At 35.5% G+C, this 21,673-nt stretch overlaps 1 protein-coding gene across 1 annotated transcript; it reads right to left on the reverse strand.

The window, feature by feature from the left end:
* Positions 1 to 584: 584 nt before the first annotated feature.
* LOC130220932 (trafficking regulator of GLUT4 1) lies at positions 585 to 18,055 on the reverse strand. The gene is made up of 5 exons (XM_056453203.1): positions 17,819 to 18,055; positions 15,051 to 15,384; positions 9,061 to 9,356; positions 7,486 to 7,618; positions 585 to 3,798 (listed from the first exon to the last, which is right to left on the reverse strand). Exons 2-5 carry the CDS (start codon positions 15,301 to 15,303, stop codon positions 3,782 to 3,784), a joined length of 699 nt encoding a protein of 232 aa, XP_056309178.1. The 5' UTR covers positions 15,304 to 15,384; positions 17,819 to 18,055; the 3' UTR covers positions 585 to 3,781.
* Positions 18,056 to 21,673: the final 3,618 nt, after the last annotated feature.

Genomic DNA, 21,673 nt, shown 5'->3' on the forward strand with positions numbered 1-21,673 from the left:
TTTTAGATTTGCTGTTGGATGGTTAATATTCCTGATATTGCATATGTGATTTGAGCATGTTGTTCAATTCTTTTGTTCAATATTTTCATCTTTTATTTTTTTCCTTCTGGGGAAAGACTTATTTCCTTTTAGTTTTACTCGACTAAATAAATATTGAAAATTTTCATTGAGAATGTTATTATGAAATGTAGCTCTCCAATTGGCTACAGAACAAACTACTGTTGTCCAATTTCTTGTCCGATTAACCTGATTAACATTATTAGCCTTGTTAAGCTGAATACTAGTATCTTTCAAAATAACTGGTGAAATATTATGTACTGGCATCACAGCAAATGAAAAACAAATTAGTTATAAAAAAAACCTCTCATGTTTAAGAATCATTTCACTGTTAAACAACGCTTGGGAAATAGTTAAAAATAGGGCTGGGCGATATGGCAAAAATGCAATCACGATAATTATTTTCCATATTGAACCATAATGATATATATTTTGAAATAAGTTGTTAATGCTTCCAGATTTAAAAGAGTACCCCAACAATGACTGAAGCCACAAAATTAGATAGTCTAATAAATGGCATAACATATTTTCGGCCGATAAATTTTCGGTGGCCAAAAATTCGGTACATCTCAAATATCCACACACATTTAGATTCCCTTTGTTGCACATTTCTAGCTCTTAGATCAATATAGAGTAAAAAATCCAGAGCTTATCATTGTTATTGACATAAATTTTATCGCCAATTGATATAATTTCGTTTATCGGCCCAGCCCTAGTTAAAAATGAATTAAAATTTCACATAAGGGCTAATAATTTTGTTTTCAAATGTATGATCGATTAATTATGAATCCTAATTTCTTTAATTTTGTATATACTTTTTAGCTGATATTGGAGTCTAATAGTTATCTCTAATCTATTAGTTAGTTCAACATTTTTTATTTATTTATCAGTCAACCTATTTGAAATGATATTGAAAGTCTTTATTTTTGTCTAGTCTGCTTATTTAATTCATTTTAGATCACTTAAAACTATTTGACATCATCAAAATAATCTCACTTAATCTTTAAAAAATATTAAATAACCCTTTAGAAATGCAAAATGTTGACAATTTTAGAATTTCTCATTTATTTTCAAGCCTCAATGTACTTTTAGTTTTTAATTATATCATTAATTTAAGTCAGTGTTTCTCAACCATGTTCCTGGAAGACCACCGGCACTGCATGTTTTGGATACCTTCTTTGTATGTCACACCCATTACAGGTCTTTCATGCTGCGTCCCAATTCGCGTACTATCCATCCTAAATAGCATTTGAAAAAAGAATTAGTATGTCCCAAACCACTATGTTGAAAAGAGTAAGCCAAAGATTCCCGGATGGTTTACGGGAAATGGCCACTAGATGGCACGGCGGCCATTTTGGAATGAAAATTCCAACAGAGCAACAGCATATTATAAGTCTGTAAAATAAACTATTAAAAGTGCTGATGATTGTGATAGTAAGTGTTGTATTGTCGTCTTGCAAGTTGTATTTCAGCTTTAATGCACTTTTAAAATAAATAAATACAAAACAAAACAGCTGCTTGCCATCGCGACAACAATAAGATCCAATGGACAGCCGATCGCTTTCACTCCAAAATGGCGGAATCCAGGGCTGTTGCTGGGCGCTGCTGTTGCAATGGAACATTCTATTAAGTGTCGCCTCTGGGTAATTCTAAGCTTTTTGCCCACAATACATTGCGCATTGGATTTGAATTGGATTAGAACTACAAAGTCGGGTAAAAAATGTGAATAAACTACAAACATAGCAGACGCACGAGACCTACCATTAAGTAGAAAGGCTTCGGTAAAGATATTTGAATGACTATTTATTAATATATAGCCAACTGGACCATATTTAAATAGCATTTTCCGTGTTATATTTCATCTGCAACAACAATATGAACTCATATCAAGATATGTTTGGACATTAACTTCTGAATTAATTCTGAATAATTATCCAAGGAAGACCTGAGGAGATTTCTCAGCATGAAAGACCTGCGAATGGCAGCATGTCCTGCTGCTGCTTCTCCAATAATGTAGGTAATTAAATATGAAGGAAATGTGGATGATGTGTTGAGATGTAACTAGCAACATAACGACCTGTTGACAAGGAATTAGTATGTCTCAAAGCTTGCATACTCCTCTGTTACACACTCAAAAGTATATACTTTTCCTTCACAAAAATAGTACATACTTTTAGGGCATAGTATAAGTATGCGAATTGAGATGCAGCATCAGTTTCTGCTAATGAGCTGATGATCTGAATCAGGTGGGTGCCTGGAAGGAGGCCTGGTAAATTTGCAGTGCTGGTGGTTCTCCAGGAACATGGTTGAGAAACACTGATTTAGTTAAAATGACCTTGATCTTTTACAAATATTTTTCATCAGTGTAAACTAATGTTATCAGCAATTACCAGTATGGGGTTAGATTTGTTCAAATCAGTGCATCCCTACACAAATGCCTTCTTAATATGCATTGATGCACTTGTTTCCTCTTTCAGTCACAAACACACCGGCCTCAGCTGGAGTCTTGGCAAAAATCTGACGTTTGGCACAGTTGGTGTGTGTGTGGTGTGTAGCCTGACCAGGAATAATCCAGGTATCATTCTGTTAATCTAAAACAAATGCGAACAAACAGCTTGTAGCTCATGTAAAACATCCTATAATGTTCAAGAGTCTGATTCTATAGTAAACATTACAGTATAAACACAAATGAATGATTTCTTCTTCTTTTTTTTCACCTTGAAGGATCTGGCTGAGCACTGCTTTAAGGAAGAAGGGAGGGCATGTTGGAGAGAATCACGGTATTGGATTCTTCACACACACACTTAACACGCACACACACACAGAGAGCTAGCCAATCAGAAGCCGCCCAGATCCCTCTACTGCATTCCCTCCATCTCCTCATCTCTGGGGTATCTTTTCATCTGAAGCCCCTCCTTTCCTCCTGTATCCCTCTCTCTCTCTCTCTCTCTCTCTCTCTCTTCATCCCTCCATCGTATGAAACAAAAGACCGCAGCCTCGCCTTCTCTTCACCTCTGCCTCCTTCGGTCTCTGATACATCGTTTTTTTTCATCTATATGTGTTAACCTGCATTGTAATATCTGTCGGAAAAAAAAAAACGAAGATCTGATGCAGTTCTTTCACACCTTGATACAATCACTGTGTCCGATAAGAAACGTTTAAGCCAAGAAAAAATCTCAGTTTTGGAGAAAATATGAAAACCGAGAGCAGCTTTAATAGTAAATCTGTGGGTTGATGCCAATGCAGAAGCCATCTGCTGTTTTATGTAATCGATCCCATCTTTTCTGGATGGATTCTTGCTTCTGAGAGATGCTGTGCATGAAAATATGTCTCATAAACTGATCATTGGTTTTCATTCTGCTTCTTCTCCTCCTTCACATCCTCATGGGGCCTGTGACGAATGAAATGAGATCATGTTGGTGGTCTCCTCGCTGACATCATCTCCTTTGTTGAAGATTGAAAAAAAAAATGGAGGAAAAAACAAACATGCATGCCTTTGGTCGTGATCCAGGGCTTTCGAAAAGCTGAAGAATCCATGTTGTTGTTGTTTTGTTTTTGATAGTTCTGAGATGATAGAAGGTAAAGATAGCATCCAGCTTCTCAGACCGAGTATAAAACAAACTGGAAAAGCATTCAAGAGCATTCAGATGTAGAGAAGAATGACACACTGATGAAGAAATGATGGTCATTGGGGTCTGTTGAAGTTGAAGAACTCTAATGGCCATCAGGTCTTCAGTATTACTGAGGGAGAAGAAGAGAATTTGTTTCAGACATAACAACTTTAAATACATATAAACACTCTATTATCACGCATTCATTTATTTTCCTTTGGCTTAGACCCTTTATTTAACAGGGGTCGCCGCAGCAGAGTGAACTACTAACTATTCCAGCATGTTTTATGCAGCAGATGGCCCTCCAGCTGCAACCCAGTACTGGGAAACACCCATACACACTCATTTACACACATACACGCACACACTACGGCCAATTTAGTTTATTCAATTCAGCTATACCACACCCGGAAGAAAATATTTAGAAAATTTGCTGAAGTTATTGGTTAGAATATTGAATATTAAAATGTTTGTGTTTTTTTGGCGGTTCATTCCACTGTGGTGACCTCTGATAAATCAGAGACTTAGCCGAAGGAAAATGAATAAATGAATGTTTTTGGTTTTCATTGGGGGGTTTAACAAATTTATGCAACAAGGATGCATAAATCCTTTAAAAAAATGGAGATTTGTAAAGGTTTTAATTAAAAGCAATTTTTTATACTCATGATCATTATGGTATCATGAAAAAACAAAGGTGTGTATTTAAATAGCCTTTGATTGTTACAACAAGCCTTTCATTTATGTATTTGCAAAGAATTTGTATAGAAGCAAATAATGTAGTTGACATTTTATAACATTCAAACCCCATATCCACATTCCAAACTCCTCTCAATACAGTAACATCAAAAAAATAATAATACAATAAAAATGATTTAATAATAATAATCTATTGCTTTAAACAAGTTGGTATAGTCACCCTTAGAATAACAGAAGTACCCACTTATCCAACTTCAAACTACCTCCAGTATATCCAGGATATGTTGAAATAAGTAATAAAGTGTTGCCATTTTTCAAGAAAGTATTTTCCCCTACCAAATAAATGATATTTAATTTTAAAACCTTTAACCATAATGAAATAGAGGGTGGCTGTGGATAAACATTTTTAATAAAGCATAAATGGGTTTTCCAAAATCTTGAAGTAAAATAGGACATAAATATATACAGTATGTCATATTTAAAATCCTGAACCAACAATAAAATCTTTTAGGATATAATACCCTGTTTAAACAAGTGAGCTGTGAAAATGACTTATTCAACTAACAATTAAAGCATTATTTTTAATCTAGACCCTGAAGTGGTCTCACGCTAACAAACTTTAACAAGATCCAATAACAATCAATCTATAACACCTATAATTAGATCTAATCCTGACTGTGGCCTACAGCTTCAATCTGACACTGACCTAAACCCCTCGCAGACTCACTAGAAATACGTGCTTCAGCCTGAAAAGTACATTTCGTTGCACATATCAGATGAGAAATCCACTAGATGGCGCCGTCTACGTTATTGCGAATCTGAAATATGTTACTTAAGGCAGCGGTTTTCAAACTAGGGGCCGCCAGATGGCGCTAGGGTGGCCGCAAAGAAACGTGGGGTAATCAATGGGCTCACCTGAATTAATTTTGTGTCCCGTGTCATTCTGTAGGTTAATGTATTTCTTTATTATAATTTGAGCTCAAAAGTACCGCAAATATTAAGCTTTATGCTTGTGTCATTCAAATGCAGTTAACACTTTCGCACGCAGGAAAAGAAGCGCCGCGCCGCTATGCACAGGGACTTTTATGGAATAAGCGCTTCTGGCCAGGCGCTTCCGGTGATTTTTGGCGCTCGTCTGCTGCACCTGACAGCGTTTACCTTTCACTTACACTTATCTCGTTTACGCTTAAACAACTAAATGAATGCTCAGGTCTGTTTAACTGACTATATTTCAGTTAAAATACATGACCAATAAGAACATTATCGGTGGCTGAAAGCACATGCGTCACTCTGCGCAGGCTTCACCCATAGGAAACGAATAGCGTTTTAAATACATGGCACAACATTGCACCTCGTCCACAGTGCGACAGGCGTTACACTTTGCATTGTACAAATATCAGACAGTCCTTTTTGCAGCATGACAAACAAACATTTTAAAATTGTAAAGCAAAAAGTGCTGCAATAACAATAAATGGAGCAGTCATCACATCAGCAAGTTCATGGAGTTTTACTCCTGTTACAGCTGGATGAGCTCTGCAGATGACCTCTTACTCACGTTGGTTAATAACTGGATGATTAAAAAACTAAATTGTATATACCCTGAATAAAATCACTATAGCCAATAAAAATATAATGTATCTGTTTGTGTTATGTTATGGGGCTAATGAATTATTAAATATTAACATTTATTAGTGCTCTATATTTAATGGAGCTCAACATATCTGCTCAAACTTTAATACTCTGAATATAAAGGCATTTTTTTCAAGATATTAATCCACTTTTTCCCACATTTTTTAGTGTAACTAATTTAAATGCAATGTTCAGTATTATTATTAATAGAACAAATTAGTAATGAACATTTTAAAGTCAGCAAAGCTGCTAAAATTATGCAAAGTAAAACTTGTGGCTCTTTGAACTTGAATACCCCATTCTAGAATGCATTGAGGAATTATTTTTTGTCAGTGTAGGTCAGGATTGTTGACCTGAGTAAATTATGATGTGCACAAAAAAGGAATAAAAATAAACAAAACTTGAACACAATGAACCACAACAGCCTCCATTGTAGTATTGCTAGTTACAACAGTACAGTTAACTGTTAACCATTAACAGGCTGATGAATGACAAAAGTCTTTAAAGCTTTAAATCTTTAGATAAATTTAGACTCTCAACTGTAAGGGTAAATACAGAAGAGCCTAGCTGTGCATAGGCATTAAAAAAGCATAAAACCTGGCATTAAAAAACTGTAAACTTGATGACTCGTACACAAAATATGGCTTGATGGAATCCAGTGAGAGCAGACCACAGTGAACACTGACTGCGCTTGAAGATTTGATCAATTGATTAAAGCACTGAAACCGTCAACTCAACTGACATCTCACAAAAATTTATCCAGAACATAAATAATACAGTTTAAAATGTTTTAAGCAGAGTTGTTAATTTGAGGGGTTTTGTTTTGCGTCGTTTTTATTTTTTGGGGGTCCCCAAAAGAATTCGCCCTACACAAGGGGGCCCTCGGCTGAAAAAGTTTGAAAACCCCTGACTTGTTGTTCGTTTCATATACATGTGCTTGAGAAGGCTGGGGTTGTCAAATCAGCTAGAGAGCCACTGACCTACTCTTTTCCCTAAACTCAAGCAATAGTGTTTTCAATAAGAGAAAAGCGCACTGCAACCACATCGTTTTACTTTTATTTTATATTGCTTTTATCTCTTTTTTGCTTTACTGGAATCAAACCTGAGCACAACACCATACAAGGTGAGCTACTAAGCAAACTGACCAGAAGAGTTGTCCATATGGAGATAGACAGGCAAACTAATTTGCTTACAAAGCATAGACACCATTAAGTTGTTTGGTATATATTTAGTGTTGCACGAAAATAATCCTTTATTCATCAATAATATATCATTAATGTGAAAACGAACAAAGGTTATTGGCATTATACTGCCCCCTAGCGTTCATTTTAATTAGAAACTGCATTCATATATTAAAATACTTTTTTTTTTTGGTTTCACATAAATGTAAGCTGAAGCACATATTTCAAATGAGGTTGTGTTGGCTAAATTAAGTCAGCACTAGGCTTGCATTCAGTTTCACATGCTGTTTACTCGCGGGAAGCATACTCACCTCCCCAGTTGATGACGATAGTAACAATGATGATGACAATCCCACCCACCAGTGACACGATTGACAGGATCTTTGCATTCTTGCCAAGACGACGTGCGCCATCCACATTACCCTGCTGAAGGCTGTTACGAGACTGACAGAGGAAAGAGAAGTTTAGTCAATTGAGGAAATACGTTTAAAAGCAGAATCAATAATTCTAATACAGTAAAATATTTTTAAGGAACTAAAATATATGTTAAATATTTTGTAATTATGAGGCTCAATAAAATACATTTTTTAAATAAAAATTATACCAAAATTATTTCAAAATGTGTTTCGAGGACAGGAAATGGCATTTTCAACCATACAATACAATGTTCAATTCAACTCAACTCAACTCAACTCAACACAATACAATACAATGTGCATGGAGATCCAAAGTAAATAGAAAATAGAAAGATTTTTTCGGAATAGAAAGATAATACATTTAAATTCAACAAGATATTAAAAAAAATATCTAAACACAAAACTGCAACCAAATTAGATTTTTTATGTTTCTTTTGATTTTCCTGTTTTAGATTTATTTGATAATCCTGGTAAACTTATTTACTATTTTCCCCCAACATATAAATTTGGGTAATACAAATTTTTTGACTCTGATCTTAAGTTATTTTGTTTGATTAGTTCCATTTTTAGCGTTTGAACGGACTAATCTAATGTATATGCACATATATATTAATCTAAAGCATCCTATAGAAAATATTGATTTAAAAATTGAGCATAACATATATATATATAATAAAATGCATTTAAAAGTATATTTACATAACAGATACAAATACAATTTGTTTGCAATTTGTTTTATAATAAATAAATAAAAATAGCCCCTTTTATTTTAAAAATAGCCCCTCAATTTCTGTTTAACACATTTCTATACATAATAGTTTTAATAACTAATTTCTAATAACTGATTTATATATATAAATTTCTATTTAAAAATATCATTGAAAAAAAAATTGTACCATATGAGAAGCAATTATCAGCAGCAGGGTGGATTACTGTAACTGGCCTTCCCAAAAAGTCAGTCAGACAGTTACAGCTCATCCAGAACGCTGCGGCCAGGATTCTGAGCAGAACCAGAAAATCAGAGCACATCACACCTGTCCTCAGGTCTTTACACTGGCTCCGCCTTCAGCTACTACACCCCTCGCTGCTGGAATCAGCTTCCAGATATGATCAGATGTGCTCCAACATTAGGTACATTCAAATCAAGACTGAAAACACATCTGTTTAGCTGTGCCTTTACTGAATGAGCACTGTGCTACATCCGACAGATCGCACTATTGTATCTTTCTTTTTTCTTTTTCATTCTTTTATAACATTCTTTTTTAACTTATTTGAAGTAGTTTCTGTTTTTAATCTTTTTTATTCTTTGTTGTTTTTAATTTTCATATGTGTTTATTTTATTCTTGTTTATGTAAAGCACTTTGAATTACCATTGTGTATGAAATGTGCTATATAAACTTGCCTTGCATAAATAAGTGAAAATTGCAGAAATTGTATCCATACAGCTCCTGAACACACAAACACACTCACCATCACTGAGAAGGTCAAGCCTACGATGTTGATGGGCCAGACAGGGCAGAGGCAGGCCAGAATCGCCCATACCAGAAAGTCGTTGGGTTTGGATCCGTCTCCTCCAGCATCGGTGGCTGCGCTGGGCTGACGGCTGAGCGAGGGTCGAGGTGACCCAGCATGACTCACTGACCCAGAGCGGCTGCTCAGCCTGGCACGGCCATTAGCGTGCGCGTGATTGGGTTTGGGGTGAGGCTGGCGAGGAGGAGAAGAAGCGCTCGGAGAACTGTCCATTGGAGCCGAGCAAACACCATTACCTGTAGAGAGAGAGAGAGAAACAGGTGAGAAAGCAGATTACATTAGTCTACATTATAGGGCTGTATGACATTGGAGAAATCTGATATTGCAATATTTTATATTTCTGCAATCAGTTTTGTGATATGAATACAGAATACAGTGCTTTAGCGGTTATAATACAGCGGTTTTCTGGGGAATCTAACAGTATTTAGGGACAGAAATTAAATAATCACAATGCAATAAATGCTTTTCTTACTTTGCTTTGGCTTGTTTCCAGCCTAAATATTTTTAAATAATTCTTAGATCAAAAAATCTTAAGTAAAAATATAGTTTTGTTTTCAACTTAAGTAGAAATATACGTCAATATACGTTCCATAAAACAAGCAAAATTATCTGCCAGAAGGGCAAGTAAAATGATCTTATTTTCGCTTTGAAATGTAGATAGTTGGACTAGAAACAAGACAAAAATTCTTAGTAATATTTTTTTTTTTGTTTTTTTGCATAAATTTAGTATAAATACAGCAACTAAATATGATTCTGTAGCTTCTGGTAAACTGTAATTCCGAGTCAACATTGCATATCTTGTGATGTCACTATCGCGGATGTGCATGTTGAGATATTTAGCCAATATCATGCGTGTTCAATAAAAAAAGGTCAGGAGAGGGTTCTCTTCAATGTCAAAAATATTAGTAATTTACTAGATACAAATTAATAATTCAATGACAGAGCTCTGGGTTACGTTACCCTAATGCAATACAAAAATTACATTCAGGAGGTTCTCAACTAACTTACATTTCCCTGACTCCAGCATATATGAACAACTGATATCAACAGGTGGAGTTTTGGTGTAACGTCATTTATCATCATTCTGCAGTCCTTTGACTCTTGTACCCAAACATACTTCCTCTTTCTGCAACTGAACAGTTAAGTGATCTTCAGTGTATTTCACAACTTCTACAAGCATCAAGCTCCCTGTGACTTGTCTAGACTTCTTATTAGACAGAAGTCAAGTCTGGAGCAAGGCCCCTGCACTATATTTATTCTTATTCTGCTATTTCCCTCTTGTCGACCGTTCCTTCTAATAAGTATGCAACACAGTAAGAAAGAAGTATGTTTGGTTAATATATGGTATCATACAAAAGAAAATGATTGATTAATCTGTTGTTAGTCTAAACATTTTTTCGAATAAAAAATAAGGACACAAAAGTAATAAAAATAACTTCCTTTTCCCCCACACGCACATTGCAATATCGATGCTGAAATGATATTTTGTGCAGCCCTACCATATTACAGCCTGTATATTTTTTCAGAGCAGAGCATATGGTCAATTTTAAAAATGCTGGGTTGTTATAACCCAATTTTGTGTCAAATATAAACAATTTTATTTTTTCAATTAAATTATAATTAAATATTTTTAATCCAACAGTTGGTTTGTTCATATTTGAGTCTCGACAACCCAGCATTTTTTAGAGTGTATTTTAAAGTTTCCATCTAATGTTATATCAGAGTCACACAACATGCATTTCTAAGGTCAGAAAACCTTATAATTACATGATGCATTTCATTTCAATAATTTTCTCACGTATTTGTTTGCAAACTGGTGATCCTCAGCCCATCTTTGCTCCTAAAGGACTAGACCCCTTGCTTTTTTTGTTCCGAATCATAAATACAACCACCTGTTGACATCACCTGTTTCAAATCACATTATGATTAACCAATTTACCTGATTACTAGCTCTAAACTGCTCCCGTCCCAACTTTTTTTTGGGATTGTGTTGCAGGTCTCATTGACAGGAAAGGACGTAGATTTACAAATTAAATGAAGTTGACCAGACAAAAGATAAAATATTTTGTGTTCATATTGTCTGCAATTAAATACAAGTCAAAGTAAATTTGGAAAATGGAAATAATTACATAATGCGTATAATTTAACAATCATTATGAATCAGTTTACTTTCTGTATGTATTTTATGCCAAAAAATGAAATGGCCATATTCATATTTTGCAGACAGTAGCTAATTATTCACATATGTTATTTTGATCATGATGATGTAGATCAGTAGCAGGCAAAAGATACAAACATATAATGACTCATTAAGGTGATTTACAGCTAACTGACAATGTCTTTAGCATTTTTTGATGATAAACTTTGCACTAAAGGACAGCTACATTAAAAACTGGAAATAAGATATTTTTGAAAACCTGTATGACCTGCTCTTTTAAAAGAAATGCAAATTGAGATTATAGAGGCACAGAATCTGAGTTTGTGTTGGTAGAGGGTAACCGAGCCTCTGACTCATCTACTTGCTGAGAAAAAAAAGAGAGTGGGAGAGGGTGCAAAAGCTGAAAAAATCGCTACTAGAGCATGACATAAACACACTGCTGATTGGTGAGAGATAATCGTTACTACTAGACTGCATCTGGATTTGCAACTCAAAACACCAAACCAGCTCAATAGTTAGCAGTTAAGTAGTTAGCAGTTTAATAATTAACAGATACTAACCAAACCAATAGTTAGCAGCAGCCACTGTTTAAGGGCTCATTCACACTGAATGCATCTTTGCTTCTAAAGACCCTTGATGCAGTGCTCAGGAATGGGATTTATAAAAGCACAAAGCAAGGTCCACGTGATGCAATATTATGGACGTGATGTAATAACGACAATAACAGACCCACTGGAAATAGGACAACAATATGTTATGATAAGCACATGAAGATATACCACATAACTCAGGGTATCTGGATAACCCCACAATGAAAGCCTTGTCCGCCATGATATAACAGTAAATAAAACAGTTGTCATGCCAACTTTCTACTATAAACAGAAGCTCGCAATTGTTGTCCCACCTCCGAGCTCTTCTGATTGGTCCACTGCTTTTGGAGCTGACAGAGATGAGCTGCGCTGCTTGTGAAAGTTGACAATCTTTCAACTTGACATGGTTGTTGCTAAATGAGATCCGGTTGCAGCCGGAGTTATTTAGAATTATTTATATTATTTAATAAATTACCTAATAAATTGTATTTTATTAACGTCTATCCCTACCCCAACCCTAAACCCAACTCTCATTGTAATCTAAAAATATTAATTATTGCTATACATTGTCAAAAATGACGCTATATTGGCAAGCGTGCCCACAGCTGTGTCCTATCTAGACTTTATCACTTGACGTGGCATCTTAAAATCACGGCGCTCGCATGTGAGGCACTTCAAAAGATGCGAGACACGAACGTAAAGGTTAAACACATCCGTCAAGTTCGTGTTACCATTGGAAAACAATAGAAAAGTAGCCCATTGAAAAGGACAAACATATTCTGTGTGAACGACCCGTTTAAAAACATCATTCCATCAGCAGCATCTATTGTATCTGTGTTGTGGGTTGGTTTGTCTCGCAAGTTTGTTTATGTCATCTTTATGATGATGTCACAACTGTTGAAGCGTGCAACTATAGGGATAATCCCACCAACTTTAAGCAGTACTACAGTACAGTGGAAATGCAAACTGAGATGAGAAATACTGAACCAAGTCATCAATACCAAACCGTACCATGAAATGCAGTGGAAAATGGTTTTGTCAGTCTGATTCTTGGTTTATGGCCAAATTTGGGCCTAGAATTAAAGGGGTAGTTCACACAAAAATGTTAATTCACACTCAAGTGGTTCAAAATTTTTATGAATGTCTTTCTTCTGTTGATCACAAAAGGAAAAATTCTGAATAATGCTGGTAAAAAAGCAGCCATTGGCTACCATAGTATTTAGTGTTCCTACTATGAATGTCATGGAACTACTTGAGTGCGAGAAAATGGTGTGGAAATGTTCATTTTCAGGTGAAATGTCCCTTTAAGGCCAGTTGGAAGATTAACACTGAAGCAGACTGAGGAAACAAAATGCTGAGAGCTCAGTTTGCATCACAGCTTGTTCATCACAGTGGGACTAGGTTGATCATTAAAACCCAATAGCTTGACTAACACTGTTTAAAATGTCTGTATATATATTTTAAATTAGATTCGAATTTTTTTGGAATTCAACAAGGATGCAACGAGGCCAACTCTAACCAGACAGACAGTAATGGACATTTTGACTTTGTTGGCATTTATCAGGGTTGAGCATGCTGAATCGATGCTTTTCTACTTGTGGAATTTCTAAGAAATGACGTATCGTGATCTGGCAGTCTTCTGTGTTTGTCTGTGTCTGACGGCGTGGGCTTTAAAATCACAGTTACAGTTTAAAAATACTCTTGAACTTCTTATTTACTGTACAGTATATATCATGATATTTCAACCAATAATTTTCAGCAGTGGAAAATTTGGTGCATGCCTAAAAATGAATAAAAATAATAAATCTAGCTGCAAGCAGCAATTAGTGTCTCTTAACAAGCTATAGAGCAACAAGAAAATTCTATAACTTTTCGGCAGCATGGTCTGGGCCAAATTTGATGAAAATTGGGCAAACAATCATGGAGAGTTGAAAACAACAGATTTTCTAACTAATGGTGGAGAGGAAGTCATGTCAATTAGGGAATAAATTATATCAATGTTCTCTGTATGATACAAGGAATCTGCAAGACCAGTCACATGACAATAGACAAATCTATTCAAAAGTCATTTGATACATTTTGTATGGTCGCTATTGATATAATTTAATTGTTTGTCAATTTTACCCAGAAGGTGGTGCAAACTGATGTAGTATGATGAATGTCAGGTCTAAATCTCACACTTAAAGCTTGGTTTAAATACTTCAAACATTTGAGGTCTGTATTGTCTGGCAGCATTACACCAAGTTTGCGCATTTGCTAAATGACAACCGTTTTGTTTATCAACATGAATTCCATAGCTTTTGGTCTACATAGTCTGAAGATGATCCCAGTCAAATTTGGTGAAGATTGGACCAACGGTCTAGGAGGAGTTAAAAAAAGAATGGTTTGAACAATCAAATTGACGAAGAGGAAGTTTGGCAGATTATGGCATAATTGGTATCTGTGTTGTTGGCATGACCCAAGGAATAATTTGAGACCAAACGCTGCAGCTCATTTTAGACCATAGTTGTGATAACACACACCAAGTTTGATGTGAATACGTCAATGCGTGACGAAGATAACACCTTGAGTCAATATTTAGCTCTACGTTAAATGTGTTCGCAAGTTAATTGAAAATGTTTCGTCTAATCAACTTGAATTCAATACATTTTTGGTCAGCATGGTCTGTAGATCATGTGACTCTATTTAGGTGAAAATCAGAAAAAGGCCTAGGATGAGTTTGATAAAATAGGTTTTGCAAAAAATTCGAAATAGCGAAAAAAATGTTCATGACAGAAAATGACGTCATAGGGTGCGTTTGAATTGGATTGAGCCCAGGAATCAGAGGAAAAAAGAATTTTCAGTTCAAAAGTTATAACAATAAACATAAGTGAGACTTTGAACAAGTGGCAGCGCTAGAGAGTTTGAGTTAGAGAGTCCAAATTTGTTGTTGTGGAAGATCAGACTGTCCTCTATCAGTGTGCCAAAGTTTGTGCAAATGCCGCAAATGGTTCATAGGGCTGCCATAGACTTCCAGAGTGGAAGAAGAAGAGGGGGAAGCCGGAAGAATAATATTAAGAACCGGAACGGATACAATACGTACCTACGCACCTTCGGTGCTTGGCCTCTAATTAAATTGATTCACATTCAAATAGAAATAAACACAAAGAGAAATGTTTCTGAAAACAAAAATAGCGCTTTACTTGTTTCCATGTTCTCATCAATGACTGTCAGGTGGTCTTTGGGCGGGGCATCCTGAATGTGGGCGGAGTCTACCACAGCAGGGGTAGGTGTTGTGGTGGGGGGCAGATCCTGTTGCTCACTCTTGATTGGCTGAGTGGTGTTGGCGGTGATCTCTGTATCAGTGCCCGGCTGCTGACTGCTGGTCTCTTGCTCTGGTTGTTGCTGTTCTGCAGGGGCAGCAGTCGGAACGCTGGTGTCAGGGTTCGGATCCATTCCCAAAACGCTTGTGTGAACTTTTATTTAGCCAAATCAAGCTTTGCGTTTTGTCCGTGTGAACTTGGTGGTGGTTGAGAACTGTTGGATAAGAACAAGTGAAAACATGTAAGGCATCACTTAAATTGATGTACAAATATATAATGAAGTTGTTATTTTTAGTATGGATAATATATTAATATAGAATTGCATTTTGTTGTTAAATATGAACAAACTAAACCAAAGCCACATTGTTTCAACTTGTTCTGCTAATAATAAGTTTTTAGGCATTTTTTAAATGCCAGTAGCCCTTGACTTCTCATTATTAATTTAATGAATCAGTAATAACCAATAATAACTAACATGCTCATTTTTTTTGGCGAACAAAGTTTAACATTTTGGAATAATATCTGTAGCAGCACACTGTAAAAATAATCATGCTGACTTAGTTTTTTTTTTTTTTAATTTTACTAGTCATCTCAAATTACATAAATCAAATGGAGTAAAAATATTAGGTTATACAGTTTGTAAACATTGGTCACACTTTATTTTGATGGTCCGTTTGGTGAATTTAAGTTACATTGCATCTTCATGTCAACTGATTAGATTATAAGTAGACTGTTAGGTTAGAGTTAGGATTAGTTTGGTATTGATGATTAGTGTTAGGATTAGTGAAAGTTGACATGTACTTGCATGTACTATAAAGTTTCTTATAGTTAGTTAAATATCTGTTGAAGGAGCAGTATCAACAGATATTAAGCAGACAGTACTCAAATGGACCATCAAAATAAAGTGTTACCAAAACATTTGTTGTTTTGACTTTTTGTCATTAATTATTTTAATATATTATTTGCACATGATACTGAAATATGTTGTAATAAATTAATTGCATTTTGAAAACAATTATCAATAATTTCACTATTTCTCTCAGTTTTGTAAAACAAATACGTTTTGATTGGGTGTGCACAAGAAACATCTTTTAAAACTTTAACAAAACATTCTTCCCCAAAACTTTTGCACTGTACTGTACACTGAAAAAATCAATCACTAAATTTACTAACATGTTTTAGGAAAAGTGGTTGCAAATCAATTTATTTGAGCTGAATTTAAACAAACAAATTAAATTTAGTATGTTCAATTTAATTTGTTTGTTTAAATTCATTCCATATAAATTGTTTGCAACCACTTTAAAAAATGCACGTAAATCCAATGAATCATTTTTTTCAGTGTAATTTACAGGAAATTATGTAATAAAAACTATGGCTGCACTTAAAAGATGTTAAAATGTATAACAAATAACTGGAACTGGATCTACCACTTAAGGTTTTCTTAATATCTCACAAATATGTGTCTCCCCATTTGAAGGGGAAATTCATCATTTCTATTTCAAACAGAACTGCAAACTAACCCGTCTGCCACTGAACAAACAGATAATCACACCCCAAAGGTTTGAACTAATATATTTATATCTAAAAATATCAGCACAATATTTTAATTGATATACAAAGCCACTGTGTTTACAGGAAATCAAACAGCTGCATTGTCGCTATTATCTATTAAGCATCAACCTGAAATCTACACAAAGTTGCTATCAATTTTAAGATGATAATATCTAAAGTAATTCAATTTATTTATTGTTTATAGCATAATTTGCAATGCTATAATGCCAAGTGAGCTGTAACCAAAGATGCTGTTTTCTACATTTCAGTCTGCACCTGTTCACCTGCCTACATGTATCTCCTTCAGAGCAGGAATCCATTCTGTGACCATATACAGGGACAGAAAGGAAATAATAAAGCACCTCAGCCAGATTTATTACTGTACTATCCTCTAATCCTCATATCCCTTTAGATCTTAAACATGACAGATTTTATAGAAGAGCAACAATGCATATCAAACTGCACATGTTGTATATTTGGTGTCAATAAAACGGCCTCAGTCAGTCACACCCAAGATTATTTCGATTTTTTTTTTCAAATCTTATAATATAAAACCATAACATCTTCATAATTTTAATGGATATAAGTCATATTGCATTTAGCATATGAAGTACATGCTGTACTTAAAAGTCCACGCGACCACCGGTGTCTGTGAACAAAAACAAAGAGCATCAAATGACACACCCATATCTGCAACTATAAAACCTTTTCTGATTTATGACAGGCAAACACATAATAAACAGTACACCTGACTCGTGCGCCGTGCTGCGTTTAACATATCGCTCGAATCGATTGGATCATCAATCAATCTCACATCAATGACTTTTCCCTTTCATCCGTCTCACTCTTTGAAAATGAAAGAGGTAGCAGTCTGGAGATGAGCAGACAACACACACACACATACACACACACATATGGGACGCGCGCGCCAAATGTCCATATCATAATTCAGTGGAAATACTGTTTACAGAGCGCACACACACACACACACACACACAGAATACAGCAGTAAGAAAGTGACACACCCACATCAAGCAAATGATGCGAGAATCAAATTAAACTACAATAGCAAGCATGCAGATCTAAAGTAAACTCACCTTAATCTAGTGCGAAAATCAGCATAATCCTTCTCATTTTGTATTGAAATAAACCCGCAGGCATGTGAAAGTTTGAGACGTGCTACAGAATTGAGATTTACTAGAATAAAGTATTGGTATTTTATTCTATCTTATACTAGTGTTTTTTGTATCCGTATAATATAAACGTGGGCTGGTCTTCTGCATGTGATCCACTGCGGTTCTGTTTCACACTCGCGCCCGCTGTTCTTCTCCCTCACTGCGCGAACCTGTGTGCGCGTGCTCGCGACTCTATGCTGGGCGCGTGTATTTTTTTTTTTTTTTTTTTTTTTTTTTGAGGTTTTCTTGTATCCAGAAAGCTCTGGAAAGTGGTGATGATTTTGAATCAGGTTCCCAGTGACTCGAATCATTTGAGTCGGTTGAATGAAGTGTCTTTTAAAGTGATCCTTTATGCAACGTGTATTGATAGTGTTGTAAATAAACACACATGTATGTACATACGCCCGAAATTATTCATTCCCTTGGCAAATTTAGAGTTAAAGTTTCTTTTATTCAACCAGCAAGTTGAATAAAATATGACACAGGTTTCTCCCAAAAGATAATAAGACACGTATTGGTAAACAAATATATTTCTCAGCTTTTATTTTTATTTGAACAAAAAGTGGCATGTCCAAAATTATTCATACCCTTTCCTTCTTAGTTATGCATAGAAATAGCGTTTATTGGTTATTACAGCAATCAAACGCTTGCTGTAATTAATATTTTTGAATGGTCATCTTTAGCGATGAGCTCCAACTCTTTCAGGTTAAAGGGTGTCCTTGCCACCATCCTGATTTTTAGCTCCCTCCAAAGATTCTTAATTGGATTTAAGTCAGGACTCTGGCTGGGCCACTGCAAAACTGTAATGTTTTTGTCTGCGAACCATTTTCTCACCGTTTTTGCTGTGTGTTTTGGATTGTTGTCATGCTGAAATGTCCACTGGTGCCCAAGGCCAAGTTTCTCTGCAGACTGCCTAATGTTCATTCATTCATTCATTTTCTTTTCGGCTTAGTTCCTTTATTAATCTGTGGTCGCCACAGTGGAATGAACCGCCAAATTATCCAGCATATGTTTTATGCAGCGGATGCCCTTCCAGCTGCAACCTATCACTGGGAAACACCCTTACACACTCACATTCACACACACCATGGACAATTTAACTTACCCAAGTCACCTATAGCGCATGTCTTTGGACTGTGGGGGACACCGGAGCACCCGGAGGAAACCCACGCCAACACGGAGAGAATGGTGACTCAGCTGAGGCTCGAACCAGCGACTTTCTTGCTGTGAGGCGTCAGCGGTACCCACTCTGCTGCCCCTCATAAGGCATCATTATGGAAAATATATACTGTATTTTTTTTTAGCTTTTATTTACATTTGAACAAAAGGTGACATGAGAAATTAACTGTCACAGTCAATGGGAAAATCTAAAGTTCTATGCCACTCCAAGCGGTTCTATAGCTTCCTAATTACCCTGATTCATTATGAACAACTGTTTAATCAACTCTTTAGGTGAAAACAGAAGCTCTCTACCGGTGGCGGTTCTAGTTTAAATGGCACCCTGGGCAAAACCACCCCAAACATACCCCTCCCCATCCCCCAAGAAATAAAGACACAGGTTGACTTTATATATATTTTAAATATATATATATATATATATATATATATATATATATATATATATATATATATATATATATATATATATATATATATATATATATATATATATTAAATATATACATTTAAAATAATTATAATAAGTACATTTAAATATATTTAATTATTTTCAATAAATTTAAAATTTGTTTATTAATATTATTATACAATTATTATTCTACATAAATAACAGAAATCAATCCTAAATGTAACTGAAAAACAATCTAAGGACACAGCTGGACTAATATTCTAAGACTTTGGCATGAATATTAATTATGACAGTTCTATAGAATACAAAAAATATATGTTTTATAGATTTATCTGTTGTCTTAGACCCGACTCATGGCCGAGAATTAATGTTATGAAGTCTTAGTTACCTCCCTGACTCATTATTCCTCCTTTCCGCTTCATAGCCATGCTTAGTCAAAATAACATTATCATCATATGATTTAGTTTTGTCGACTTACATGCCGACGTATATCGGCGTGCATGTAAACCACCAGGATCAGGAGAAGCACGTGTGTGGCCCGCGGTAATGCTTTTCTGCGCATATGCGTCAATTTGTTTTCACCAGCTATGTTTTGGTTGTACATAAAGAATTTATGCAAACTTACGTGTGCAAAAGACGCCAAATGTGAATAGCCCCTAACGTCTTTATTCTGGGAGAACCACTCTAAATTTATACACTTGCATTAAGTAAATCTTATCTCAAAGCTGTTACTGGGGCACTTTTTCCTCTCCCTATGCCGTCCCAAGCAAGATGCCGTGATGCTGGACGATCACCCATATTGTCCATGCCTAAATCTGCCACTGCTCTCTGTTGTTGGTTTGTGGACAGTCATGGCTAAGACAAAGGAGCTCAATGAGGACCTGCGGCTGTGCATTGTGGCTGCTCACAAGTCAGAAAAGGGCTATATCTAAATATTTTGAAGTTCCAGTGGCTACAGTGCAGGTCCGATGTCCTGCGATCGTTGTCCCACAATTAGACATACCTGAACCAGCTAATCAAGCTCAATAGCATATTACTTACTGGCAGGTGTGTTAAATGAGTCGGAGCTAAACTTTGCAGGACACCGACCCTCCAGGACCGCCTTTGGACACCCCTGGTGAAAATGATGAGGAATTATGTAACTTTTGGGTAAACTGTTTCTGGATCATAGTTTTCTTACAGTCACAAACTAATTAGTGTTTAACGAATCATTTCAATAACTGACTCAACGAGTCATGTAATATAAAATGCGTGCATGCGTGAATCACCCGTGTCCGGTGATGTGTACTACCAAAAGTAAACAACAGAGATAAACGTCTTATTAGGTAAAATCTCAAATGACAGACCAGTTCATTAACTAATCGAGCATTTAGACCTGATTTATGAGTCGTTCGTGATCAACTGGTTCATTGCGTGCGTTTTTCGCGTCACAAATTAACAACTCGGTTGGTGAGTTAATCATTTATGTTTTGTTTCTTTGCCTGTATTATAATACATATCTCATTTGTAATATGTAAAAGTCATCGTATGTAAACATAAATAGGGAATTTGCCTACTTAAATTTTAACACCAAATGACTGGAATTAAGTAAATTTTATCGTCAGTTTCCCCAAAGATTCGAATCACGTTAACGAGTCAAATGCTTCACAACTGAGAGTATCAGTGTAACAGCGCCATTTTGTGGCCAAACACTGAAATGTAGACAAAATCCGAAGCCTATTAATTATTTCTAGAAACAATTTCTACAAACAGCACTACCAAGTCAACTCACACCAAATGTGTTACCTTCAAAATGCTTTGTTAATCTCTCAAATGTGTAAGTATTTGTATAAATAAATGTATTAGTGGCACCGTATTAACACATACTTGGCCATTCCTCAAACAAGTCAAAATGTTGAACAATGTTGCCAGTATAGGTGTACTAGTCAGTATTTTGTAATGTAAATTGATTACAATTCTGATGATAATGTTAAATGATTTTAGATGCTATTACATGATGCTATTTTAGAGGGTTGCTTGATCATTGGTCAATACAATTAAAATCTATAGTTTTTGAAATGTGTACACGGTTAATCACTCATTCATTCTTTCATTTTCTTTTCAGCTTAGTCCCTTTACACAGTTAATCAATTCAGGAGAAATGAATATACTAAGTCTAATAGAAATGTGTAAAATGTGACAGATTTTGA

This window comes from Danio aesculapii, chromosome 3, assembly GCF_903798145.1.
Source record: "Danio aesculapii chromosome 3, fDanAes4.1, whole genome shotgun sequence".
Lineage (NCBI taxonomy): Eukaryota > Metazoa > Chordata > Actinopteri > Cypriniformes > Danionidae > Danio > Danio aesculapii.